The sequence below is a fragment of the Microtus ochrogaster genome, unplaced genomic scaffold (assembly GCF_000317375.1).
Source record: "Microtus ochrogaster isolate Prairie Vole_2 unplaced genomic scaffold, MicOch1.0 UNK12, whole genome shotgun sequence".
Taxonomy (NCBI): domain Eukaryota; kingdom Metazoa; phylum Chordata; class Mammalia; order Rodentia; family Cricetidae; genus Microtus; species Microtus ochrogaster.
Window position 1 is genome coordinate 5,608,047 of NW_004949110.1, and position 21,364 is coordinate 5,629,410.

The 21,364-nt window shown below is 45.2% G+C and overlaps 1 protein-coding gene across 1 annotated transcript in view; it reads left to right on the forward strand.

The window, feature by feature from the left end:
- Nucleotides 1–1,887: 1,887 nt before the first annotated feature.
- Pcolce2 (procollagen C-endopeptidase enhancer 2) overlaps nt 1,888–21,364 on the forward strand; it is a 49,450-nt gene continuing 29,973 nt past the window's right edge. Inside the window, exons 1-2 of the mRNA XM_005366664.2 lie at nt 1,888–2,211; nt 2,961–3,069. Of these exons, the coding sequence (XP_005366721.1) occupies nt 2,132–2,211; nt 2,961–3,069 (189 nt within the window). The 5' untranslated portion in view covers nt 1,888–2,131. The remainder of the gene's footprint in view (nt 2,212–2,960; nt 3,070–21,364) is intronic.

Consider the following 21,364-nt stretch of genomic DNA (forward strand, 5'->3'; position numbering starts at 1 on the left):
TTAAGGTTTATAATTTTGGTTAGAACTGTAGTTCCAGGTCAAATATGTGTTTTTAAGAGCAAATAGCACGGTTCTTAATAAACTTTCAAAATCACATGGTAAGATCTTTTTTGTGAGTGTCAACAACAGAATGATCCGTGTTAGAACCTTTTACTTCTTAGTGAGAATACAAACACAGCCATTATCCAATAAATTAAGAAAAGAAAATAATTCTGTATATTTGTGCTCAAGCAGTTTTCAATTTATACATGGTTAACATTTATTTTATTTTTTAAAATCCTACAAATAGAATAGTTTCAGGCATGAAAACTCTAAACCATTACTAGAAAATGAAGTTTCACTTTAGATCCCCAAACTGTGACTTTTTAATAAACCATCATCTACAAAGTCTTGACTTTCTGATAGCTTATTCTGGGACTGTGTATCAAATAAACAAATTAATTTCCTCTTGGCTCTTTTAAAGGAGTTTTTACTAAGTTGAGGGTGTAAGTTTCAGAATATAATGTAAGCTGCCAAATTCTGTAATTCCTTTTACAAAAAAATGTCATACAGGGTGTGGTACATTTAGGGAATTTTTTTAAAGTTGTAATTCCTGGTAAAGTTTTTTTTTCCCCTTGCTTTAAAACAAAAACAAAACAAGCAAACAAACAAAAAGCAGTGATAAGGCAGGAAGGGGCTGGAGAGATGGTTCAGCGATTAAGAGTCCCAGCAACCCTTCGAGAGGACCAGGGTTCAATCCCTAGCACCCACATGGTAGCTCACAACTGGCCAGTTCCAGGGGATCTGATCTCCTTTTCTAGCCTCCATGAATACTGCACACACATGGTGCTCAGACATACATGCAGGCAAACCACCCAAACATGTAAAATAGATATTTTAAAATTATTTAAAATACTGATGCAATCTAAACTCTGAAGAGGGCTTCCAACTTTCAGCCTGTAGTCTTTGCTTGCCAGAGTGTTAAGTTCTTGACATTACAAACTCATTATTAGCAATTAAGTCTTTTAAAAATATTAGTGTGTGTGTGTGTGTGTGTGTGTGTGTGTGTGTGTGGTGTGCTCGCACCCATAGAAACCAGAAGAGGGTATTAAATCCCAGAGAACTGAAGTGTCTAACTGAGCTGCCTAACATGGATTCTGGGAACCGAACTCGAGTCCTCTGAAAGAGTGGCAAGCACTCTTAACCTCTGAACTGTTCCTTCAGCCTCAGAACTGGAGTCATAAAAAGCATTGCCTTATTTTTTTTTTTCTTACAAAGAAAAAAGTAATTTAAAAGGAGCAACACTGGCGAAGCCTCACAGTTAAGTTGTATCTCCCATGGGTGTCAAGTCAATGCTGCTGCTCTTGGTCTTTTATGGCTCTCTGGTGACGTGCCACAGTAAAGGTAAGACATTTTTCTGTCATTAAGTAAAGCCTCGGTGGCACAAGGCTAGAACTGCCCTCGTCCAAAGTGTGTAAATATTTTAACTCATCAATAAAGTTTCCTTTTCCAGCCGTTGGGGTAACTTCAAATAACAAACATGCCCGCAGAGAAACACCATTTTCAGAAGCTAACGTGGGTGGTGAGATAAGAGGATCTGACATTTAATGACAGTTCACTCACAAATCTCTTACTTGGAAACGCACGTGGAAATCTACCCACAAAACTATCTCTCTAGTCATTGTTACAGTCCCGTGAACACAGGCTCTAGCGCGTGTGTATTTAAAGCAAGCATGAGAGCTGGAGGTCCACTATGGAAGGATCTCTTTACTTGTCCCTTGGGGCTGCAGTTCCAAGAAGACAAAGGACGGGGCGGGGGGGGGGGGCTCCCTAGCAGGCCCGCTGAGTTATATTTAAAAGCAAGCTGGGGGCAACCCCCCGCCCCCACCCCGGAGAACCACGGCTGGCCCTGGGTACCGCTGGCTGGGCTCCCTTCCCCCGCGGCCGCCCCGGGGGACAGGCCGCGGCCCCTCCCGCCGGAGAACAAACGGGACATTCAGCCGCCGCCCGTGGCTGCCAGGGCGCGTCCCCCGGGGAAAATTAGGCGTGGAGTCGGCCCCGAACGCCTTCAAAAGCGGCCCTCCCGCCGGCCGCGGCGCACTTGGTACCTGGCTGCGGGCGCCGAGCGGGATGCCGCAGTGAGCTGCCGGCCATGGGGGGCGCGAGCGCCTGCATCCCACTCTGCCTGCTGCTGGCCGCCGCGCAGCTGGCCCGGCCGCAGACCCCAGAGAGGTAAAACCCGCCCGGCCCTTCCCGCACCCCTGACCCCGCACCTCGCCACCGGGGGCTGCCCTGCTCCCCCCCGAAGGCTGGCGCTGCGCCCCCCGGGCCACCACGTGGCGCGGCTCCCTCTCCCTTGCCTCGCCTCCCCGCTGTGTGCGGGTGCGGGGCACACTCGCGCTCGAATGTGCTCCCTCCTCTTCCCTGCTCTTTACTTCCCAGCCTCGGCCAATCTAAGGCGAACCCAGGGAGTCGCTCTTTTAAGTCCTCACTAACATCCAGGGCAGAGGATGGCTAACTCCCGCGTCACCTCCAGCCGCCTCTGCCTTCCCCTTTTCCTGGGCGCGGGGAGGGGCGCCCGGAGAAACTCAACTTTCCGAAAAGGGGAGAAAGCAAGGCCTGTCTCCGAATCTAGGAGCTTACAAACTTTATATTTACCACTACTTTTAAACCATGCGACTCTCCCCCAGAGTGTCCCTCACCTGTGACCTCTCCCCCTCTCTCCAGTTAAATCATTCAATTTTTATACAATACGCTCTGTGAGTGGAATATCTCTATCTAAGTCAATGGTGAATTTGGATGGGTTCTCGGGCTATGATTTCAATATTCTAAGAGCTGGCAAGCTTTCAGACTTTTTATCTGGTGCAAGATTTTGCTAAACAACATTAACTCGTTCATATCAGCCCTTAGCCCTTTTTGAAACCCACATTCGATTGCTAGCCCGTGTTTCAGTTTAAGTACCCTTTCCTTTATTTCCCCAGACCTGTTTTCACATGTGGCGGCGTTCTCACCGGAGAGTCTGGATTTATTGGCAGTGAAGGTTTTCCTGGAATGTACCCTCCAAATAGCAAATGTACTTGGAAAATCACAGTAAGCATTCCTTTTAAAGGTGTTCTTCTGGACGTGGGTACTGCAAAGAGTGCACTGTGATGCCCCCCTTCCCCGCCCCCGCGCCCCGTGTCAGGATTGGGTTTAGTGGGAGACGCCTGAGAACGTGAAATGTTGCGTTTACTTCATTTGCGAGGTTTTTTATTAAGAAAGCCGGTGGTGTCCTGCAATAGCGATTAGACCGCGCTCAAGATATGGCTGAAGGAAGGAACCCTTCAAGCAGATGTTTCTGAGTGAGTTGAGCTTTATGAATTCACGATTAAGGCTGTTTCCAGTCAGGTCTGTTGTAAGGACCTTTGACACCTAGATGCTGTTCATGCCTGCATAAATCCCTCGTGGGAAATAAAAGATCAAAGTTTTGACTTCTTTATACTCAAGGGAAGAACAACAGTTACCACCCTGCTGCCGTTCATTGTCCCTTCTTGGGAACCACCACCAAGGCAACCTAAGAATGGAGGGTGCTAATGAGGGTTTAATAAAATGCCATGGGGGTCAGGGCTGGCTGTATTAGCCCAGTCAAGGCGAGAAAGCAGACATAGACACAACTAATGTAAGCAAAAGTCTGGATTTAGAGTCAGCTGGCTGAGCCATATTTCCAGTCATTGCTACTGTAACTTTTGTTGCTACCTTCATTTTGCTGTTGCTCTTGGGAAGTTATTTAGTATTCAAAAAAGCCCATGTAGTCAGGACATAACACCCACCGATTGTGATTTGTTGTGTGTGTGTATTTTATGTTGCGGAAGATTGTACATGCTAAACCCCGAATCATGTTTGAAGTACTTAAATGAGCCAAGTAATTAACAAGTGTCTCACAGAATCCACAAAATCATTCTGATCATTGTTTTGCCTATTTTATAGATGGGAAAGCTGAGGCCTAGTAGAATTATATAGAGACATTGATTTGATAAGCCCTCCTTCACCTGTTGTGCAGTGATGTTTGGCAGACCGATTTGGGAGGAGGACCCCTCCATAATATAAAATTTGATTGTTTTGGTACATTATTGCCCACCTGTAAAATCTCAGTGGATGGGTACAGACTTCATTATGTTGTTATAGCAACTAGGGTAGGTGATGTCCCAGAAGCAGCTTTGAAATCCTGATATTGTTAATAAAAGTGAAATAAGACTGGGAAGCAAATGTAAGATGGTTTAGCTTTATATTGTCGTTGTGTTTTCATTGTGACTCAGTGGTTTTGAGTTCAGAATGATCCTAGAGGCATCATGTGTTTAACGAGGCAAAATTCATGCTTGGTTGCGTATTTGGGGATGGCATCGGACTTTCATGAGAGAAGTGTGTGTCCAGGGAAGATGTTTCTGGATCAGGGAGGGCTTTGCCTCAGAGAAGGTGCAATTGCCAAAAAAAGAGAGAAAAAGAAGGGCCTAGGGGTGGGGCGGTGGAATGGGTGTGGAGTGTTCAGGGGTGGGGTGGAGAAGAGGTTTAATGACCTTAAGAACAGTGGAGGAGGGCAGTATGGCTGGGACAGATGAACAAAGACCATAGTCTGGAGAGAAGTGGGGAAACGGAGCCAAGAGGATCCTGAGTTTGAAGCCAACCTGAAACCCTGAGCAGTGAGTGGTGGTGGGGGGGAATGACGGGTGCAGGGGGCTAGGATACTGTTAAGGGTCCGGGAGAGAATGGGGTAACTAGGGTTCTAACAACAAGGATGAAGAAACGGGGCATCTTTTGCCTTCAGTATTTCATAGGCAGATGGACATGCAGCCAGGGTTAGGTGGCACCAGCTGAGAGGCCCATGTGCCAACTTGTCCTCTTTCCTAGACAGGGGTGACTTCTGCTAGGGCCTTATCCAAAGCCTTCTAGTCTCAAAGCCAGCTGTATTCAACAAGGTTCTCTAGAGAATTGGAACCAATAGTGTGTGTGTGTGTTTGTGTGTGTGTCTGTTTGTCTGTGTGTCTGTGTGTCTGTGTGCTAAAAGCGGATCTATTAGGCTGGTTTGTACATATGGTTTGGGGAGTCCACCTGTGCCTGTCAGCACAATGGACAAGCAAGAAAACCATCAACTCAGTAACCATTTAGTCAACACAACCGGGTACCTCCACAGTCTCAGTTTGGCATTGGGAGCCTGGAGGCTCCCTGGAGAGCAGCTGGAAAGCAGAGGAAGCCAGGGTGTGATGTCAGTATAGGATGGCGACAGCGGGGACAGACACACTGGCTCCTCAAGAAGAGAAGGCAGGGTCGTGCCTATGGCTGTTTCCTCCTGCCTCTTTATATCTGAGGTGCCGGGGAGATGGTACCACCCTCAGTCACTCCTCTCTGAAAAACAAACAAATGACAACCCTCCCCTGATAAGAAACCCAAACACCTAAAACCTCATAGACACGCCCTGAGGTCTTCTCTGTGACTCGAAGTTCCATCAGGTTGACAATCAAGATCAAATGTCACCTCAAATTGATCCCGTCCAGTTTTCCGCTCCTGCAGTCAGTAAAGCAAGAGTGGAGTTCCACTGGAACTCAATATTACATATTATATTATATTAATGATTATATATGTGTACGTGGGTATACATGTACATGTGTACAAGTTGAAGCCAGAGATTAACATCTAGTGTTTTCTTCAACGCTTCTCCACCTTACTTTGTGAGACAGTGTCTCTCACGGAACCCTTCTCCCACCCGGTGTCTAGACTGGCTGGCAAGCCCCAGGGCTCATCCTCTCTGCCTCCCCGGCTGCCATCATCCTCCACTAACAACAGACTTTAAGCTCCCCTCCCACCCCAACCTTTCCAGCTGAAGATGTGCACGGCAAGGTGGATCGCACCCCCAGATGGTTTTCATGAAGCTGCTTCATCAGTGGGAAAATAAGGATGTTTGATGCGTGTTGTAAAAGTTGTCTCAACCAAATGTTTTAGCCCCTTGTCTTGGCCTTCCTGGCATGGAAGTGTAGCTTGCATATGGGACATTTATCTTTTTTCCTGGTTTTCATTTGTTTTTTGTTGCTATGATAAAGCTCTGACCAAAACCAATTTGAGGAGAAAAGGGTTTATTTCATCTTAGCCTTTACAGCCCATCACTGAGGAACTCAAGCAGAAATCTGGATGCAGGAACGTAAGCGGAATCATGGAGGAGGATGCTGCTTACAGGCTTGCTTTCTCCACCTTGTCCAGCTATTTTTGTTATATAGCCCAATCCCACTCACCTGGGCAAGGCACTATCTAGATCTATATCTAGATCTAGATATGAATATTGACTGCTCTGTCAATGGGGAAGTGATATTAATGACTCAGCCTTATCAATATTGATATCTATATTTAGGTGTAGCTATAGCTATAGATCCCTCCTGTATCAATTAGCAATAAGAAAATGCCCCACTGGTGTGCCATAGGCCTATCAGATGGAAGCAACTCCTCAGCTGAAATTCCCTCCTCCTAGCTGGCTCTAGTTTGTGTCACCTTGACAAAGAGTAACCAGCACAGGCCTGATAGAACTCACTTCCCTCAGAGGTGGGGATCAAACTCAGGGTCCTCAACAAGCAAAGCCCTTGCTGTACAACTGAGCTAGATTCCCAGCCTCTATTCTAGCATTTTAAATGCTAGGGCAACTTCGTGGATGACAGCACTGTTGTCCACGTGGTCCACATGGATTGTATAAATTGAATGAGTTCCATTGCCTTAATCATAGTAGCCACTTTAAGTGCTCAATAGCACTCCCTCTCTCCTCCCTCTCCCGCGTGTGTGACCGCACGTTTGTGAATATTTCCATCATTATAAAATGCCCCTTTGGGCAGCTCTAGAGAATTTTAGGGATTGGTTTTCTTGTGGACAGACATAGGGAGAATAGAAGTGCTCCAGACTGCCTAGCCATACTTCGGCTCCGTCAGTGGGGAAGTGATATTAGTCCTCCATAGTTGATGACTTAATCCTGTTGACTCAGCCTTATCATTCTGACCATCAACGTACAGTGGTGGCCCTAGCAGGCTAGGTTTTAGTAATTCAGCTGGCTGAGTGTGTTCTTAAAAAATGCATGGCTAGACATTAAATCAGATGATTTGAGGATTATGAAATTGTTGGATATTTTGTAATCCATGGTGAGAGTGAGTGTTTCTTGACTTCCTGTAGATGCTAAGGCTACAGGCAGCTAACCACATGAACATCTGCATCAGATGCCAGAGCCTTGCGCCTGTTGTAAGGGGCAAGGATTGGGTACAGTTCAACAACTACCGTCCTTGGAAAAATGGAGATCAATCTGGTTAAGCAGGTTTAAAATAAAAGATTGCAGTGAGAGTGACGTTACCCCGAGTGACTGGAGCATGAAAACCACATGCCAAGCCCAGCAGCAAGAGATGAAACTCCAGATCTTGGCACACTCCCCCTACACTGGGTTACAATGCTCCTTCGCAATGATGTGCAGAGAATGATGGGACGTATCTGAGATCCTCAGAGAAAGTGGGGAGGCAGCAATGAACCCGGTCAGCAAGGACTTAGCCAGTGGCTGAAGCCTTTACAGCATCCCCCACCCCCACCCCAGGCGAGCCCAGGTGATGTCGGAAATGGTGTGAGCACATGAAGATGACCGTGAGGTGTGGGCTAATGAGAGAAAGCCCACCAGACCTCTGCAGTTCTAGCTCCTCTGCGACCCTGGCGTCTGAATCGTCATCCTGTGACGATACACTCAGGATAAACCTCAGCACAAACTCGGAGAATCGCCGAGTTGTTCCCTGGTGCTTTCATCCATTTTCTGTCCCTTCTATAATCCCCTCAGCAGGGTTAAAGAAACAACTTGAAACAATCACACTCTTCTTCTGTAGGAACGTCAACAGCCGAAGCTTTGCTTACAGAAGAAACTATAAATTACAGGAAACTCGAAGCCCAGAGCCTTCTGGGAAATCTTGAACATGTATAGGAATTGTTTAAAATTAGTTCCTGAACTTAGAATCCAGGCCAGTATCCAAATGTGTAAAGGGGATGCTGTTACTAACGCTGGGTCTGCAGAGATGGGCGAAAGTCATTTTATTCTTAGGTTTTAAGCCGGACACAATTGGCATATCAGTTTGAAAATAGAGAGGTTTACGTGTAGAGCTCAGCTGTCACGCATTATGACTAAAATCACAAAGTTTTTACTCTTTGTAATTGCCTCATTTATTAAAGATGTTTGAAGTCAGCTGGTTACTTTAAGTTTTAAATATTAATTTCAGCATGAATCTGACTTGGAGAAAAATAAATCAGCAAGTGTTTGAGTAATTTACTTACATTTCTTCTGCAGAAAGACCCTTGGCTGCCTGACCAGGTCACGTACTGCCGTTTTATAAGCTACCAGCTTTATTCTGGCCAGCTAACATTTCCTAGACTTACCGTGTAATGCATGCTACTAAGATGATAATGCATGTCTTCAGCCTTTGCATATATTGAGCCACTTTATCTCATTTGCACTGCACTCTGAGTGGGTGAGGCATGCATTAATACACCCATTTTACAGACAACTTCACAGACAGAGAAACGGTTATCTGCAAAGCCTCTGTTAGATTTGAACTGGGTGTGACTGCTTACACCTGTAATCCCAGAGGTAGGAAAGAGCCATGAATTGGGGGTCATCTTTATCTTTACAGTGAGCTCCTGTATCAAGAAAACTAATCTAAACAAAACTTGTACCTTGCCTAATAACATTGTGTCTATAAACACCATGAAAAGATTCGCAATTTCCTGGCTCAGTACTATAATTAGCTGTGCATGTACTTACTTACCTCTTGTATAAACATTTACCTCAATTCACTGAGTGTCCTTGTATAGGTGTTCCATTGTGCCGGCCCCCTGGGTAAAGAGAGGAGGCAGGCTTTCCATCCCGGAGTTCAGAGCTGGTAAGGAGGAGATAACGAGAATCCGTGAGAGGAATATTCAGAAGTCGTTTCACGGCTCACTCTTAAGGAGCTTTATGTATTGAAAAATTTGGAGAGGTTGTAAGGTTTTGGATTTACAGGTCAGCTTTACATGTGCCTTGGTTATTTTCAAATCTGAATAATAATGAACCCTAGAGAGGTATTTCTGTACCATTGCCTTGAGGGTAATCTTATAACTTATGTCTGTTAAAGTCATCATACTGAGTCTGTCTGCCAGAAGCCTGGTTACATTGAAATGGCGTTCACATTTGGCTTAGAGAATTTATAAATTAAAAGGGGGTTGGGCCTTGTTTCTTCTCAACAATTTTTATATGATTAAGGAGAAGAAAATCAGCAGGGACAGACATGGTATTGCGGATGCTTGAATATATAGTGATGTTCTAGGAAGACCAGTGGTAGGTATATAATTTGAGAAAACACAGAATTAATTTGGGCAGGAACTCAGCATTTAAGTCAGTTAATTATACCAAAGGGTAAAGAAGGGGCTCTCCAATCATTGTAGCTGTTATTTGTCTGGAATAGCCTCAGCAGGGAAGAGAGAGGAATGGGATTTGGGGCTTAACCACGTGTTTCCTGACTTTTGGCTGCACATAGGATTTAACATTATATGGAGACTTAAGTTCTAATCTTAAGTATTTTTTTTATTTATTTATTATGTATACAATATTCTGTCTGTGTGTATGCCTGCAGGCCAGAAGAGGGCACCAGACCCCATTAAAGATGGTTGTGAGCCACCATGTGGTTGCTGGGAATTGAACTCAGGACCTTCGGAAGAGCAGGCAATGCTCTTAACCTCTGAGCCATCTCTCCAGCCCAATCTTAAGTATTTTTAAATGAACGTATACATTTCTCTGATAGGCACAGCCATTTAGCCACCTGAGTAATAATTCTATCCAGTGCTGAAGTTGGTATGACTTACGCCCGAGGAAAGCACAGCTGAGTGAGATCACTAGACCAGATTTGCATCTTCAAGCTTGGGCGTCATATGGCTGGGCCGAGAGTGTGCAACCATTGCTTGTCTTGCGTTTTAAACTGATAATGTCTAATTCGGAAGCTTTATGAGTCTTACAGTGGATAAATTCCTCCAGCGAGGGTTCAGTTACTAAGGCACTAGAATTACAAAGCTTTCCTGTTGCCTCCAGGCCTATGGGGAAGGACAGATACAAATCCTAAATAAATAAGCCAGTGGGTAACACTTTCCCAATGGGGCCATGGTCCACTATTCCTAAATTTGTTTAGTTTTCTGCTTGCTTTTGAGGGCATCTGTTGCCTCTTTTAATTTTGTTTTCCTTTGCTCTTTCAGATGGAAGTTAAATATGTTTTTATTGACTGGAAACCCGATGTTTTATACGTATACTTCTTTATTCTGCCTGTGTTTTTAATGCTGTTTTCAATCCAATGCCTTTAAAAGGCTTAATTAATAGAGGGGGGGAAACATGAAAATGAAGTCTTCATGTTTTTCTTTTTTGACAGAAATTCTTTGATAACAACATTGTCAATGGAGAAGACATTCAATAAAGGTAAACACCCAGGGAGGATTTTTTTTTTAATGTATCACTAGAAGACTGACAGATGTACTCTCACATCCCTTGCTTATGCCACAGTTCAGTTTATGGTGTGAATCCAGTGGTATAGTTGAGTTGTTTCATGATGACTTTGCAAATTCCTTGTGAAGTGAAAAAGTGGGCTCCTTGATTGGTTTCCTTTGCTGAAGACAAATGCAATGTCAGAGGCTTTCACTTTTCACATCCTTAGAGTTGGGCGTGTTCCTGCGGATGGTTGCTGCATCCTTAGAGCCGTGCGTTCTTTTGTGGGTGGTTGCTGCATCCTTAGAGTTGGGCATTCTCTTGTGGATGGTTGCTGCATCCTTAGAGTCATGCGTTCTTTTGTGGGTGGTTGCTGCATCCTTAGTGCTTGGCATTCTCCTGCGGATGGTTGCTGCATCCTTAGAGTTGTGCATGCTCCTGCAGATGGTTGCTGTGCTGTGTTCTTCACGCAGAGGGCTGTTGTTTATGAACGCAGGTAGAGCCTGAGGAGCAGCCTATGAAAGCATTCACTACCCTCACATCTCTACCTCAACAGTGCAATTATGCCTTTGGGTATCTCCAAATTTCTTACTCTAGGAACTTGGGGAAAAACAAGCGTTTTCCTCAAATACTTTATTCACTAGCTCATGAGCGGCAAGTCTTCGACAACCTATGTAGACATCATGAATAAGCCGGAGAGCTAGAACAGTGTAGTCGGAATCAGAGTGTCCTAAAGCGAAGTCCTGCCACTAAATGTCACCCCTCTCTCACCACCATGCCCCAGGCTCCCTCCCCCAGAAGGTCACTATTGGACACTGCACATAACCAAATAGTGTGTCCCCAAATGTTCAGGGCTAGAGAGGTGAGTTTGTCAAGAACAGGCTTTGAACAGACCAGGCTGAAAAGCAAGGCACGCAGAAGCCTGCGGCAGTTTTACTGTTAGGTGCCAACAGAGATGGATGCTGAGTTTGGCTGCTAGACACAGACTTGCCGAAATCTCTGGGCTACAACTGACCTCTTCTGAAGGAACCATAATTCATTAATTCACTAAAACACTTCATGATGCACCCACCCGGTGAGAGGTCAGATCCCTGAATAGGAGCAGGGATAGGCATGGTGAATGGGGATCAAAATATTGGGTTGTGTGTGTGGCATTTCTTGGAGCCTAGAAGAATAAACACTGGAGAGTCATATGGACGTGGGCTTTAATCCCTGTTTACACATTTGCTGGGCATACGGAGAAGTTTCTGGAGCTGGCACCCTCTTGATGTGAGGACTGGAGTAGGCATTAGATGGGAGGCCCCTTGGCACGGGGCGAGAGGTGTTGTTGATCTTTTTTAAACCACTTCTCCAAGGCTGTAAGGAGGAATGAAAATGTGGTGTTTGTGTAGAACTTGCCTGCAAGCCAACTGGTTCCAATCTGGATGGTAATCCCTTAGGGCATGGCGAATTCCCATTGGAAATGTCTCACTGTGTCCTTTCTTCATTTAAAATACGATCTTTCATAAGATTTCATCCACAGAAGTGCCTCCAGCCCTCCCTTCCCAGCCAACTCCCATCCCGAAACCAACTGAGGGTTCCTCATGACTTTGAAACTGGAGTGTTTAGAATCAGAGAAAGGCCTGTCAGTGAAACTGAGATAGGGTTGAGCTCAATGGAAGGACATGTGTCTACCTTGTGCGAGGTCCTGGGTTCTGCCCACAGGACTACCTTAAAAACATTGCAAGGGTTGTTCTGTCTTTAGAGATGGAGGCTTTATCCTCCTTTGTAATTCCAAATTACCAAACAGGCCCCTAGCTACACAAACTAGCTAAAGGTATTCCCCAGGGATTCCCAATGAAGACACACCATGACCTCATGTTTAAGGTGTGGTGTTTGGAGCCAGACTGCTATGGTCCATCACCAGCCCTGCACTTGAAGTCTCCAAAGATGAGCTTCTTTCTGATTGTCATGCCTTCAGGCTTCCCATGTCCCCCAACAGAGTTTTGAGGGGTCTAGAGAAACAGAGAATTATGCAAATGTGATTTGTGGGAGTGGCCTAGGGAGAAAGAAGTCTTGGCTTTTGCCCAAGTCCTTTGTCTTTTCTTCCTTTCTCCCCTCCCCTCCCTTATTCTCCCCTCTCCTTTCCTTCCCTCCCCTCCTTTAGCCCATCCTTTCCCTTCTTTTCTCCCTTCCCTCCCCATCCCTTCCTCCCTCCCCCACCCTTTCCTTTTCTTTGTTTTCTATATTGGGCATCAACCCAAGAGTCACTGACTACCTCCCCAGTTCTGCCTTGATTTTTAAAAATGTACATTCTAGAGCCCAGGAGATGATGAAATATTCATAAAGTCTCAGCATTTAGGAGGCTTGGACAGTAGCATGGTGAAATTAAGGATAACCTAGGTTTATAATGAATTTGGGGTCAACCTGGGCTACATAAGAAGATCCTATCTCAAAAAAAAAATCAAGTGTCTTTGGAGTCTGAGGAGATGATTTGTTTAGTAAAGTATTTGAGCTGCAAGCTTGAGGACCGGAGTCCAGATATTCATCACTCAAGTTAAAAACCATAATCCTGTGTATAGTGGCACCTGTGTAGAACACCCTTACAGGGTAGATGGAGACAGGAGGCCTCTCAGAGCTCACCTGCCAACCAAGGTAGCCAAATAGTGAAGTCCAAGTTTAATGAGTGAGCCTGTCTCAGAAAAGGTAAAAAAAGATTGAGGAAGGCACTTGAATGTTGGCCCAAGTTCCATGAATGTGTGCACTCACATGCATACACGCACACACACATACAAATGTACACACACACCCCAGGTGGTATAAAATCCCTTCTTAAGACCATCATTCTGTGAGTATGTCCATGGGGAGACTTTCAGGCAGCCCTCAGAATTTGTCTTCAAAGCTGACTTGTTAGACTATTGGTGAAAAAGTCACCTTGGAGGTCCAGGCCCTCAGAAGACTAAGTGTTTCCTGCTTGCTCACAGAAACCACAGAAGAGAATCAAGCAAGAGGCCTGCCGCCATCTGTGATAGCTTGAAAGAAAATGACCCCCAAAGTGAGTGACTTGTGTTGGAGTAGGTGTGATCTTGTTGGAAGAAGTGTGCCACTGTGGAGGGAGGCTTTGAGGTCTCATATATGCTCAAGATACCACCCAGAGTCTCAGACCACTTCCTGTTGTCTTTGAGTCAAGATGTAGGACTCACAGCTACTTTTCCTGCTCATGTTCCTCAAAGAACATGTGAAAATTGCAGTGCTCCAGGTACAGATACTTTAGTCTGTGGGGTAACCCCTCTCTGAGTCTCTGTGTCCCTCAAAGTGGTGCACACCAAGCCCCCAGTCCATCTGTGAACCAGAAGGCCATGCCTGGGACTCATGGCTCCCTTCCCAGAGCATCCAGAGAGAACCTTTGTCACAGCACTGATGGATCACGCTCTGTGCTCCCTGTCTGTTCGCTAATCGGTGTCCCCTGCTACACTGGAAAGCCTTTAAGAACACAGCCAACCCTTGCAGTGTCTTTTCCTCTCTGGAATGTCCTACCCCAGCCCCACAGAGGACATGGAAACCTAAACCCTCCTACAGTTTAGTCCTCTGCTCACTTGGGAAGGCCTCAGCTGAAAGTAGAAAATCAACTTGAACAACAATCACAGGGGGAAGAAAGGTGTGGCGGGGGGAGGTATGGGGGAGAGTGGGGGAACCACGGGGCGGGGGGCGGTGTGTGTGTGGGCTCAACCAGAAACTACCCTACATATGTAAGTCTCAGCATAGAAACAGCATGAAAAACCAAGACAGTCCGTCTCCTCCACAAGTTACAAATACCATACTGATGTTACCCAATGAAAATGACCTGTAAGAACTCTTAAGGAATTCAAAAGAATGACTTATGTAAGTTCAAACAACTCAAAGAAGACATGCATATACTCTAGGAGAATGAAAACAGAGAGAGAAATTAGATGAGGACGTCCATCTAAGATACGAAAATAGAATTCAACGAAGAGATAGAATTGCTGAAGAGAGACCTAACCTGAAATAACGCTGGAAATGAAAAATTCTGTAAGCCAAGGGACACCTCATGGGAATTTCCAACAAAATGGATCTGAAAGAATCGGGTGGATCTCTAGGTGCACCTAACCTACGAAAGTTAAAGCAAGGTGACGTAAATGATCTAAGCAGACTCACAGCAACTGAGATGAACTCGGTAATTATAAAATCTCCCAACTAAAAGAAGCCCAGGGCCAGGTGGATTCTGCTCAGAATAATACCAGACCACCACAAGAACTAAGACCAATATTCATTCCTCAACTTAGTCTATAAAGTAGAACAGGAAGGACACTTCTAAATTCTGCTGGAGGTATCACCATCCCTGATTTCAAGTAATAAAAACAGCACGGTACTGGCATAGCAGCAGACGCACTGATCAAGGAATAGAACTGAGGACCTACGTAGAAGTCCACACTCTTGTAGCCTCCTGATTCTCAACCAAGAGGCAAAAAAAAAAATAAGAACAAGAGCAAAAACCACATTGGAGAAATGACAGCATCGTCAAGAAATGGTGTTGGTCAAACTAAACAGTTCCATGTAGAGGATGAAACTAGATCTTTATCTGTCACCCTGCACAAACTCAACTCCAACTTCAACGTAAGACCTGACCTGGTACCCACATCTGATAGAGAGGAAAACAGGGAGGTTTTAACTTAAAGGCATAGAAGAGAATTTCTGAGCGGGACTCTGGTAGCACAGCCCATAGGAAAGTGGGACCTCATGAAATTAAAAAGCTTCTATACAGCAAAGGAAATAACCTCGATGTCCCTCAACTGATGAATGGATAATGAAAATGTGCCAGATACATACAATAGAATATTATTCAGCTGTAAATAAAATATATTTAACATAAACAATCTAATATAGGCATATGCGGAGACTCGTATTTCAAAGCAACAGTTTAAGTGGATGGGTATGCAGCGCTGGGGATTAGACCTAAAGGATTTGTGCACTCTGTCCCAAATGAGGTGGAGTCTCAGCTCACAGCTTGTGTTTTCTAAGCATCACCCGGATGCTGTTTGGAGAACAGACTGTGGAATCTAAGAGGGGAGGTCAGTTAGGAAACTTGCTGCAAAACATGAAAAACATTTTCTTGTGCTAAATATTGCCAGGACTCTGTTCATGGCCGTAGCCCAAATAGAAGCAGCCAGCCTTGTAGATTAGAAGTGTGATGTGTTCATCAGCCGAGCATTTGTGGAATGCTGGATTTTGTGAGAAGGAATGGCTTCATTACTTTTGGGTTCTTATTTGATGTATTTCTTCATTAAAACTATCTGGGGAAGACAGGAAACACATGTGGCATTATTATGAGAAATCCATGTTGAGTCTGTTTAAAGGGTATCAAGGATTCATTAAGATATGAAAGGGGGAGATACACTCACAAATACAGGACGTGGTAGATCCAGTTACAGAGTCCTTGGAAATCTGGGGACCAATCGCACACTGCTTCACACCCACCTGACCCAGTCTTCACCACTCAAGAGAGAGCAATCCCTTCTGTCTTTCCTCATAAGAGGTTATGAGAAGCGCTGCCTCTATCCAGCCAAGGTCATGGGCTGTGTGAATACCCACTACAGGGCATTCTTGACATCTTATTGTTCTCAATTGTGAACTCGTAGAGATAAACAACAAATGCTTTAAGGCTAGAGTGTTGGCTCTAGTTAAGAGCTTTTCTTAAGGACCTGGGTTCAATTCCCAGCACCCACATGGCAGCTCACAACCACCTGTAACTCCAGTTCTAGGAATCTGATGCCCTCTTCAGGTTTCTGACTGCACTAGGCATGTACATGGTACACAGACATACATGCAACCAAAACAGTCACACATATAAAAATAGAATTCATTTAAAAAAATCTCTCTTTGAGCTCATTAACAGAAGGACTGTCATACATTAGAACCATCTCTTTCTCATGTGAGCACGGTACTGTGTTCATCTGAAAATGTCTCAGCTCAGTGAATGTTAGAATTGAACGCAGGTCTAGCACTGATGTACAGTGCGCGTGGCTAAGACCCATCCATTGCCCTTGGAGGCCAGAAGTGACACTGTGGTCCCTGACCATGTTGTCGTGGGGAGCAGAGAACCCACACTTAGCCTTCATCCTCTCCTTAGAGCCCAGTACATGACCTGACACAGACAGTCATAGTGCTTGACAAATATTTGGTTAATTATTTTTTTAAAAAATTGGCTCACTTTCACAGGGGGTGCTAAGTAAATAACACAACTTCCTCTTGTTCCTTGCCCCACCCTCAAGGAATTGAGTTCATACCTGAAGGGTTTAAGTTCATGTCACTTCTTGGTTTTATGACCTGCTTTGATTTTTTTCAGGCCTCAAAGGTACTTTCTGAACTGAAGCCAGGGACCACAAGTTTGGCTGGAAATGTAGGTCAGTGTGGGTTCATGTTGAGCGTGAGTGAGACCCTGGGTTCAGTCCCTAGCACCACATGAACCCTAGCATTCATAAACTGGAAACCAAACCAAACCAAACCAAACAAACAAACAAAAAACCTTACTTTAGAGCCATTGAGGAAACTATCAAATTAGCCATTGATGAACCTTTTGTGTGTGCTGGAGATGGAACTCCTGGCCTTGAACATGCTTGACCAGGGCTCTAGCACAAAACTGTAGCCTCATCACTGATATTTCTTTTTATTTAGAGAATTAAAAAAAATGTATGCATACATATGTGTGCCTGGTGAGAGTGATGTGTGCAGGTGTCTGCAGAGGCCCCAAAAGGGCTTTGGATCCCCTGGAGCTAGAGTTATAGATGGTCGTGAGCCGTGTGATGTGGGTGCTGGGAACAAAACCATGTCCTCTGCAAGAGCCTATAAACTCTCCTAGCCTCCAAGCCGTTTCTCCAGCCCCCACTGCTGATATTTCTAACCTATAAATGGAGTGGTGATTATTTAAAACTTAAGGACACAGGTGGTAAAACTAGCAAGATATACTACACTGTGTGTGGCCCATAATGAGTTACTGGATTTTTCCGGTAGGTGGCAAGGTGGCAGACTGTGAGTACATTTCAGGTAATTTGTTACACAGATCCATAGCAAACAGTTTCAACCGGTTCCTAAGTAGCAGGTTTCAAGTCGGCTCTTAACCAGTGGTTTTATTGTGACAGTATTTTTTATTTACTTCTATTTTATATATACAGGTGTTTTGCTTGTATGTATGTACACTTTGTACAGTAATATACAGAGCCCAAGGAGACCAGAAGATGTTGGATTCCCTGGAACCCAAGTTACAGATGGTTGCAAACCACCATGTGGGTGCTGGAAATTGAACCGGGGTCCTCTGCAAGACTATTATCTTGCAGTCAACATTATCTCTCCAGCCTCCATAGTGTCATCACGTTAGCCAACCTTTATCCATAGTGAGTGGATAGTAAGCACTGTTCTGAACTCAGCTGACTGGCAGATAAATAGACAGGTTATTATATCATACAGGTCTTAGCACCTGCACAGCACGTGGGTTGGCTTTCTTCTCTATGACGAAGACTTTATAACATCAACTCCAAGGAGGGAAGACTCATTTCGGCTCACAGTTTCGGAGGTTCCAGCCAGTGGTCACTTGGCTGCTGCTTCTGGGCCTGTAGCGAGGCAGGAGCATGGCAGGAGCACCAGGTGAAGCTGGTTGCTTGCTGAACGACAAGCAGGAATGAGAGAGAGGGAGAGGAGAAGGAAAAGGGAGGCAGGGAGGCACGAACCGTCAGTAACCTACTTCCTCCAGCTCAGTCACCTCTCTTACGGTTTCTCCCACATTGTGACCGAGAACTCGTCTCTGCAGCGAGAAGTTAGAACACTAAGCATAGAACCTGAAGAAGGTACCTCATGGTGGGGAGACCTCCTGGGTAGGCAGAATTAATTTTGTGAAAATGGCTGTATTACCAAGCAGAGCTACCAATTCAATCCAATGCATAAGAAAATTGCAACGATCTCCTTCACAGAAGTAGGAAAATAAAACAAAACAACAAAACAAAACCAATCCTACAACCATTTGGTTTCTTTTAAAGCTGGGGATGCATCTCGGTTGTCAGAAAGATTGCCTAGCATGCAGGAAGTCATGAGATCGATCCCCACCCCTCAGCCCCACAGTGTTTTAATTCTTGGTTCCTCATCTTCTGCTCTGGAAAGCGGTAGGAGGGAGTCCCTCCCTCCCTCCCTCCCTTCCTTCCTTTATTCTTTTGTTTGTTTCTCTGTGTAGCCCTGGCTGTCCTGGAGCTCACTCTGTAGACCAGGCTGGCCTCAAATTCAGAGATCACCTGCCTCTGCCTCCTGAGTGCTGGGATTAAAGGCGTGCCCCACCACACCTTTGCTTCTTTTTTATTTCTTTAAAATTACACCTGGCCATCTTGAAGCGTTGCTGCCATTTCCATCAGTGCGGCCAAGGCCTTCGCTGAGAGCAGACCAAGTTTAAAAGTATCTTCAGGTTTTGATCCGATGTTTCTAAATTGTCAATCCTAGAGAACTTTTAAAATCGAAATACAAAGAAAAGAATCTAATAATCAGACGTACATCGGAGGCGCAGCAAATCTGGTCTGCACATCCACTCTGCCAGGAGGGAGATGGCTGGCACCCCTAGGTGGCTTCTTTATTGAGATCACTCTACCCAAAGTGGCAGTGACCTCCAGGCCCCAGAGAGAATGTCCCAGCCCTGAACACTGTTGTTTTCTTTCATTCTTCAATTAGCAGCCAGGACTCTGTTTTGCTTTCATGCCACCCGCTAACTCCCCCAGGGTGTTTCTGGGGAAGTGGAAGCTGCTCATACTTTCTCAGACACATCACAAAGCGAATGTGTGCTTCGCTGTGCACTCCAAATGAATGAGTTTACAGCTGCCAATCATACCTAAAAGGAGCTGTTGTTTTTAAGGGTCGTAAAAGGGGGTGGGGCTTCAGATTGGAAAAACTGGCCTGCCTGAGATTTGGGGCTCTCAGGGGACTGTGGGACCCTGCCTAGGGATTGTGGCCTAAGGGGTGGGGTGAGGACAACACCCCTCAGGCCTGGCTTCCTGGCACTGACTAAGAAAAAGCCCCACAGCATCCTGCACTGCCAGCCAGCCCCTCAGGTAGTGGCAGGGGTGTGGGGGGGGGGAGGGGGGAGGGGCTCTGAGTGAAGGGGCTTTAATCTTTTCCTGAACTAAAGTCAAGCTCTGTGGTTGAAGAACTAAAACCACGGAGGACACCTAGAGATGCCAGGCACACCACACACCATTCCTGGCATCCGTAGTGGCCTGTCCAGCCACATGCGTCAGACACTGCACAGCGACATTGCTGAGCCTTCTGTCCTCTCTCTCCACTGGTGTCCTTCTGGGTTTCCCTAAGTGTGTCATTGTATTAAACATTGGATTAAATATCACGCCATCTGAGCAAACTGACTCACTCTGCCTCGTTGTGCTTAAATACCACTCTAGTTTATCCATTTTTCTTCTGTTTTCAGTTTCATTATTCTTTTTAAAGCTTTTTGGGTGAGGCTAAGTGGAAGATAACTTAATTATTTTGAAGAGAATTTATAACAAAGTTAGCTAGGTTTCTTCCCCACCTCCCATGACCCCTCCTCCCTCCTCACCCTTGGCTTTTAAAATAGGCTATCACTATGTTTGTAGCCCGGGCTTGCTTTGAATTCCCTATCTTTTGCCACCGCTTTTTAAGTACTGTAGTGACAAGCAAGGATTTTTTTTTCTTTTTTTCTTTCTTTTTTTTTTTTCTTGAGATGGGGACTCACTATGCCCTAGAGCTCCCTATGTAGGCTCATTTGGCTTCACACTGACTTTTGTCCTTCTGCCTCTGCTTCCCAAAGGCTAGGATTACAGGCTTGTCCATCACACATTCTAAGCATCCTGAGCTACTGGCAAGAGCTCTGGAATTACATGGGGAAGGAAAAAGGAGAAGCAAGCGCTACACACAGCCAGTCATGGTCACACGGGTCTAGTTGACCCATTTCTTAAGTCTGCTTCTGTGGGACCCAGCTGGCCCCAGGAAGTCTTTATTGCCTGGAAATTGGTAATGTGGTTATTATCTGTCATTGCAGAAGGAGAATCACTATTCTTGGAATTCAAGATGAGTTGAGGCAAAAACGACAGCCAGAAAGATAGAGTGGGTTGGAGAGACAAAACTGGAGGTTGACAAGGCCGGAGCCTTTGTGGCAGTCACTCTGATTGCCCTTTGATATTGTAGCATATGACTATAACATCTTAATCTCAACATTTTCAAAAACAAGCCATTGTTCCCTCTGCCTCTAAGGTAAAATAACGCACGCTTCTTTTCTTGCCTGCGTTTCTGATGGTGCCCATGGTCTCCAAGGTACCTTAATGTGTCTCTTCCTTGACATTGTTCCTCTGGTCTATCATCACCTTAAGTAGGCTCAACTTTCCCCCACCATGGCCACAGTGAACTCAGATAACAATGACGTCTCTCCTTCTTTCCCTTTGAAATGTGTGTGTGCGCCAGCTACTAAGTCGGCGCATACTGCACATCCAGTGCAGGAGAAAGTACTGGAAATAGGAATTAATACAGCTTTCTGTTGTTAACATTCTGTCAATTTTAAAATGCTGGGGCTGAGGAGATGTAAAAGCACTCTCCGCATAAGCCTGATGACCTGAGTTTTTATCCCAGAACCCAAGTAAAAACAGTAGTGCAATTATCTGTAATCCTGGCATGCTTGCGAGAAATGGGAAGAGGAGACAAGAGAACTTCCCGAAACTCAAGGATTAGCTTGGTTTACGAAGCCATCCAGGGTCCGTCTCTGACAAAGTGGAAAAGCAACGACCAACACCCAAATTCGTATGTGCATTTTATGCATCTCTTTATGCCCCCCCTCTCTCGTTCTCTCTCTCTCTCTCTCTCTCTCTCTCTCTCTCTCTCTCTCTCTCACTCACACACACACTAATAGTA